The following is a 7,211-nucleotide window of genomic DNA, read 5'->3' on the forward strand; positions in this document are numbered from 1 at the left end:
ATGTAAAATCAAATACTTTGCTGACCCAACTGTCCTCCCTCACCTTTAGATAAGAGCTTTTGTGGTGCTTTAACAACATCACGCCTTGCATCTTAAGAAAACATTCCCAAAAAGTCGAGTTGCCCCTTTGATTTGAAAATGAGATATTTATATTTAAAATGCCTTTACCAGAATGGAAGAGTTTAAGAGTTTGTATTGCTGTCTTAAATATTCATTATTTATTATTTCCTGTACATCTACTGTATTATATATGGCATGGTTGACTATAGTATGGTACTCTTTTTTTACTTATTTTTGTATTTATCGTAGACAGTCAGTAGTCAGCACAGACATACATGGTAAGATAATGAAGTATCTGATTGGACCAACAACAAAAAAAAGGGGGGGTGTTGGGGTAGTATGTTTTTCTTCAAGGCTCTCTTTTCTTTTCATTTCTTCATTGCTCCATGTATGCGGTTGTATACCCATGTATTTCATCCCATTGTATAATCCCTTTTAAATGTGCTGTCTCATCTAAAGCATTCAAAACACAACAGCATTATCACAAACACGAGACAGAAAAAGCAGAATACTTCCACCATATCTAAATGACATGATAACACAACACATATTCTCTCTACAAACATGTTTGCATATACTGGAAAAACTAATCACCCCATAATTACAAGAGACGACTCCTTACATCACATGAAGTCAATGTGATAGCCAGTTGGCTGACAAGAGAAAAGAGAAGGAGAAAGCACGTCAGATGAGGCGTGATATAAAAGTTATGGCCCATGAAGAAGAAAAAAGGAGGAGCTGACATTTTGACTAATATGTTATTGTCTGTGGCTGTGGCTCGACTACAGAAATGATGGCGCAAGAGATTCTCACGTTCACAGGAATGATTTCACAACCCCACAAGCTTCTAAATTATGAAATGAAACATGCTTTTGTTCATTTTACACACATTTCCACCTCTGATGCGTGCGTAACAGCAGCAACTGCACAAAATAGCTTTAATTTGAACTCATGCCATCAGTGTGAACCGCAAGAGCAGTCAATTAAGAAATGCTGTTAATTGCTTTAGTCTTGTCTTTTGCGAATATGCCCAGGTGTATCTGGCGAACGAGGAAACATGCAACCAGCCGACTGCTTTCACTATAAAATTAAAGCCACAAAGCTTTTAAGAGATTTGCAACCCTGCGTAGGAGAAGACAAAGAATAAAAGAATGAATAAGTGTTTTAAAACCAGCCATTATGCCTGACATAACACGTGCATTTTTTTTTGCAATCACAGCGGAAGTCATATTAAGTGCCTCCTATGGCTGTGTTTCGCTGCTTTTAAAAGGCGTTGAACCCATTAATTCATCGCCTCCATTATTGCATTTGATGAGACCTTGAGAAGAAGAAAACCTATTTCACTCAGAGGATTTGCAGTTTGAAAATCACTTTGTTACAATGCTTCACATTACACCAGTGTGACAGAAAGCTGTGATTCTCAAGCTTTTAAATCTGTTCTTTTAATAAGATGGAAGGTTGTTGTAAAACTTAATTAATTTTTTTTTTTTTTATTAGAAATGGCTACAAGCTGTTCCGGTGCAGTGACCGGCCAGCAGGGGGGGATACACCTCTGAAATGACACTCCTGCGGTCCTCCCCCTCATCCCCGACTCCCTCTTCCCTGCCCCCTGACGGTAAAGGCCAACTGAGCTCTGGAGAATATTTATGAGCGAGGAAGAGCAATTGGTTTGAGATCATTCGACAAGGGAGGGAGGAAGAGCGAGAATGGGGGAGGGCGAGAGAGTGGGAGAGAGAAAAGAGAAAACAGAGATAGATATGGAGACAAAGGCGGAGACAGAGGTTGGATTTTAATGTTTTTATTTAAACTTCTTCTAACCTGGCAGATAATTAAAGGTTTTTGTATTACTATTCCTCTGCCTCTATCTCAGTCTGCGTGTATATACTTCTTTTCTACAGCTACAAAGACCAAACATTTTTGCAAAAGCATTGAGGAAAACTGTCAACATTGAAGACATTTTGGCTGCTCAGTAGTTCTACAAGAAGCCAGTTTGCCTTTTTGGACTTGGATTTAGGATTACAACCCATAGCGGTGACAATTCAAGAGCCAATAACAAGATTTTTACTGACCCATAAAGGACTGTAATGTGTCTGCACGAAGCACAACAGTGTTGTTGATCAATACGAATGACCCAAAGATTACTTTGCCTAGATTTTCCTGGCTTTATAAAAAATCATGAGTCAGTTTTGGGACAAAAAAACTGTGCAGCCCGTTGCATTTTAAAGGCACTTCTGATCTCTTCAGCTCTCAGCTAACTGGCATCCTCGACTGCTCAGCTATGGATGGCGGTGCTTCGGGTGCAAGATATTTAAAGCCTAAAAAGACTTGCTGTTCAAGGCAAGGAAAGCAAACGACAACGCAGGAATTGCATTCCACTTTTTAACAAACTGATAATCTTCCCCTTCACTTGAGTTGGATTTTTTGCTCTAATTAGTCAGCTTACTTTTCTTTAGAGGAAACTGAAAAGGCCACTGTAGCTCAAGGGGAAAGGAGGGTTATGGACTTGTCAAGTTTGTATTTCTGTATATTTGGTGATAGAGGTTAGTAGTCATACTGTAGGTATCAGTCTGTAGGTCAGACAATTCCCATGTGAGTTTTAGGTAAACTGTGAATATTGTGTATGTATGTGTAATATCTGTTCAACTTTAGTGCTAAGGGTGGGGTACGAAGACAAAAACACAGGAAGGGAGAAAGGGAGGTATAGAGACACTGCGAGAGATGGAAAGAAGAGGCCAGCAGAGAGGCAGCGAGGGAGGAAGTGATGGATGTGAGGAAGCCAACAGCGCTACATTCTCTATCTTTGCCTGGCATTGTCACCCCTGTCAGCTGCTAAATGCCAGTGTCAGTCAAACCTCTGTTCAGCTGGACTCAGCCTCTCCACTTCACGGCTGCGGATGCTCTGCTAGCACCGCTCTCATCAACACTTTCCTGGCACAACACACAGCCACTTATACAGACACTCAAGTATGCACGCCCGATCATGGTCACCTTATTGTTGTTGTCGGTTGAAAACAGTACATCAACATCGAGAAACCCAACCCCCCAAAAATTATGCTACTCCACATGAAAAATGTATTTTGAAAAGGTTTGACTATAGATCAGAGAAGTTTCTTCTAACCTCTAGAGGACCCCGACAACCTGAAGTCAAAACATCAAAGTATGCAAAATACAGTTAGTATGGGACTTTGTAAAATAAACATGTATAAAACACACACACACACACACACACACACACACACACACACACACACACACACACAGGTTTGTGGCACTATCTTTTTGGGGACCCGTCATTGACATAATGCATTCCCTAGCCCCTTACCCTAACCTTAACCATCCCAACTAAATACCTAACCTTAACCCTTACCCTCACCCTAACCATAACCTAATTCTATCCCTAATCCTACAACCAAGTCTTAACCATCAAACAGCCCTTTAAACTTGCAGGGTCCAGCATTTTGGCCCCACAACGCTGTTGGCACCCCGCAAGAATACTGGACTACAGGTTTTTGGACCCCACAAATATAGTTAAACAAGCACACACACATACACACACACACTTTGCCATGCTTACTGCCTTAAACGGACACTGAACAACCACCTAAAATAATTGTATCAGTCTGAGTTTGGGTGTTGAGTATAATGCACAAACACACACCCACGCTTACGTACACACAGACGACTTACAAACGAAGAAAGCCTGCTGAGTACAGTTGAGGTTTACAGCTGTTACAGTATGGTTTGCTTGTGTACTGTACGTAGCCAAAGTCATTCACTTTGTATGGTTGGTAAACTTTGGTGGAATTGTGAAATGACAAAACCAACATGCTTTCTCTTGAAAAGCAAGATTCAGAATTGTGTTATTTAAAAAAAACAAAATGAAACAGCATACATGTTGTATACTTTTAATGCCATCTGATTGACAGAAAAATGTCTAAAACTAAACTATCTAAAATCCTGTGAATTCATACGTGGGAGTTTGCAACCTGAAGAAAAACGTCTTTAAAACAATACCCTGCTGCTTCTATAAAAACAAAAAACAACTATACTTCACACCACACGTCTACCCACTGTCACACATCAACAGGCTCAGTCAGATATCTGTTACATCCCGCTGCTTTGCCCAAACCCTCCTGCTCTATCTCCACTTTAAGTTTCCACTGATATGCAGCTTTCTGAGGGTTTGTATCATACTTAAACCATATGTCTCTGCTGCCCACATAAAGAGGAAGCAGCCAGTCACACCCAGATAAGCTATATGTATAGAACACATGCAGAGCTTTTATTTATATGTAAAACTCCACTAAGTAATCTCTCAACGCATCATCCCACACTTTGCCACCTACTAAATCTGCATCTTTTATAGACAAAAAAAGTATTATGTGATCTATTGCCTATACTTTTCTAAAGATCCTGCAGAAACGCATCTTCTCTTCCAAGGGAGGCCACAAGGCTTAAAAGAAATTACACAACATGCTCTGCATTTGGGCCATTTCACAAACAACCTTCCCCACAGGCATCTGAGCTTTGCAGACAGTTATGCCTGGCCCCAGCTGTCCACTGTCTCTCACCTGTATATCTTGTACTTGGTGGTGAATCCTTGCTGGTAGCGCTCTGTGAAATCGACAAACTCCTGGGAGTGGTGAAAAGGTCCCTTGTCCGACAGGAGCCAGCCCAGTGGCCCGGTGGAGCCGCTGAAGCCAGCCCCGACAGGGTCCGCTGCCCTGGCCCCTACTGACACCCAGCTCTGGAGCAGGCTTAATGTTAACCACTTCCATAGAAACATGAGGGCCGTCAGTCTAACGGAGATGCACGGGCCACTCATGCTGCTTCCCCCGGCCCCGGTGACTCCTCATGCTCCCTGCACTCCGGATGAGTCCTGCTGGAAGGAGGAAGCAGAGGAAGAGGGAGAGGAGTTGAAGCAGATATCAACAAGGTTGTAATTTTGGTTTGGGCGTGAGTTGGATAAAGATGAACTGAGAGCTGCATTTCTCCAGTATTGCTGGGTCATAAATGATGGCAAAGGGTCACTATTGTTTTTAGAGGTTAGAGTATATACAGTGCGTGTGCGTAATGCACATAATAAAGCAAATTATATATATTTTTAAATAATGTATATTCATTTTAAATTGGATGCTAGAAAAGCTTCAATGTGTACAATTCCGTTATTGTTTTAATATGACGTTTTTTTTTACCTTATTGTGTAAGTGTTGTGGTCCGGGAGTGGTCGGAATTAGTCTCCGCAAAATCCCCTGATAGGACCGTGAAGTTGGGTTCGGTTCGGCGCACAGACGCGGCGACATTGGCAAAAGACTTTATTAGGATTATCGCCACAAATGGAAACAGACGCACAATTAGGGGCAGCGCAACTTGAGCGAAACAGAAGATGACATCCAACCTCCCCCGAGCGCGCTCTTCTCCTCTCTTTTTTCACAGTGGCATATAGTTCCAGCGGAGAGCCTCAGACGATGCGTAGTAAGTACTGTAGGTCCAATCCAACGGAATGAGTCGCAGCGGACACGATGCCTCTAGTGCGCACAGGGTCAAACCTTCCAGGTAGACCAATTTCTTTTTTTTAAACAAACCAGTAGGTTTTGGAGTCGATGAATGTGCGGGGGGCCAAAATGACCACCGGCATGTGAGGAGCGTCGCTAAAGCTGCTGCCCTCTAACTCATTTCTGCTCTTTATTGGAGCGACGCGCTCGGAGCGCATGCAGGGCGCACGGAAAGCTGCTGACGGTGCCTGGACTCCCAGCGCACTGAACGTGTGAATGGCATTCGCTGCTCTCTCTCTCTCTCTCTCTCTCTCTCTCTCTCTCTCTCTCTCTCTCCCCCCCTCCCTCCCTCCGTGTACCATACAACCGCAATTCAATTTATTCCAGCAGCGAGCACACTCTCGGTTGGCTAAGATGTAACTGAAGGAAGTGAGAGTAGGAGGTGTTCAGAGGTGGGGGGGGGGTCAGAGGATGCCGATATGCTCGAGTCAGATACCTCATTTTATAAAACCGACAGAAGTTACCTGCTGTTGCGATCAATAGAGATCCAAAGCAGGATGGAGAGAAAAGACGAAATCGGGATAAAATAGCAGCACATGTCAACTTTTAGTAAGTCGAGTGCCATCACATTTCTGAATTCTATTTAATTCTGCAAATAGATTTAGAATGGCACAATCAATTTTGTACTTACAAAAAACCCTAATTATCAAGGAAAGGAAACGGAAACTTCAATATAGCATATATTTGGGAACATTTGAGTTGTTCAGAAAAACAGAAAATTCATCTCATTGTGATTTGATAAATGAACATTCTAGGACTCTAATAGATGTATAGTCAATCTCCTAATAGTAGATTGTAAAGAAAACCAGAAATTATGATATCATTGTGTAAATTAATCTTAATAAAAAGTTTGAATCATGTAATAATGAAATAAATGATGGTTGTGGTGATGATGATGATGATCATGAGGAGAAGAGAAGGGTGCATTCAGCCTCCCTGCAGTTATTCTCGTTATCTCCTTTGCCTTCTTCCTTCTTCTCCTTTCTTCCTGCAGAGCAATCATCACTTTCACCATCAGCAAACTTAATTAGATCTGCTCTATCCCCGCTCTATCCGCGCGCCTGTGCGTCGGACACTGAGCATGGATCAGAGAGGCAGGGAGCAGACGAACGAAGGGAGGGATATGTGCTGCCTTTCAGCTTTTCTGCAGACGTTCAAAGGGAGGTTTTATACAGGGATTGGATTAGAGAAATGAACACCATTGATTCGCGTCTTCGCGAGATTCACTGGCTCCCAACCTCAAAGAGAAACTGAAATCCCGTGGCATGGCAACTTGCAGATTCCGGAGTGAAAGAATGAGTTGATTTGTCAGGGTTTCATCATCATGTCTCGGGATTGGGTTGCTTTTCTTCTGACCCTGCCTTGCAGCCATGATGACTTGTGAAGGACAACTACCTAATAGGAACAGACATTCTTTGGTCTATATTGTGCTGTTTTTTGAATGAGGATCTTTTCTACTTTGCTGTTGTTGTTTTTTCCAAGTTGCATTGAAGCTGACCATTTAAAGGGGAACTATGCAGTTTTTTTTAGCTTAATTTACCTTAACTGAACAGCTTCGGAGTCATTGGAATGGTTATATGACTTTTTTCGGGTTGA

The 7,211-nt window shown here is 42.2% G+C and overlaps 1 protein-coding gene across 2 annotated transcripts in view; it reads right to left on the reverse strand.

The window, feature by feature from the left end:
- The window catches only part of LOC144523078 (BMP/retinoic acid-inducible neural-specific protein 3-like), a 47,648-nt gene extending 41,819 nt beyond the window's left edge, over nucleotides 1-5,829 (reverse strand). The window contains exons 1-2 of one of the 2 annotated variants that reach the window (XM_078258378.1): nucleotides 5,256-5,829; nucleotides 4,632-4,939 (exon numbers count right to left, since the gene is read on the reverse strand). In XM_078258378.1, coding sequence (XP_078114504.1) covers nucleotides 4,632-4,885 — 254 coding nt within the window. In that variant the 5' untranslated portion in view covers nucleotides 4,886-4,939; nucleotides 5,256-5,829. Of the gene's footprint in view, nucleotides 1-4,631; nucleotides 4,943-5,255 lie in introns of both variants that reach the window. The other variant, XM_078258377.1, reaches the window with a different exon arrangement.
- Nucleotides 5,830-7,211: the final 1,382 nt, after the last annotated feature.

Source organism: Sander vitreus, chromosome 9 (assembly GCF_031162955.1).
Source record: "Sander vitreus isolate 19-12246 chromosome 9, sanVit1, whole genome shotgun sequence".
Lineage (NCBI taxonomy): Eukaryota > Metazoa > Chordata > Actinopteri > Perciformes > Percidae > Sander > Sander vitreus.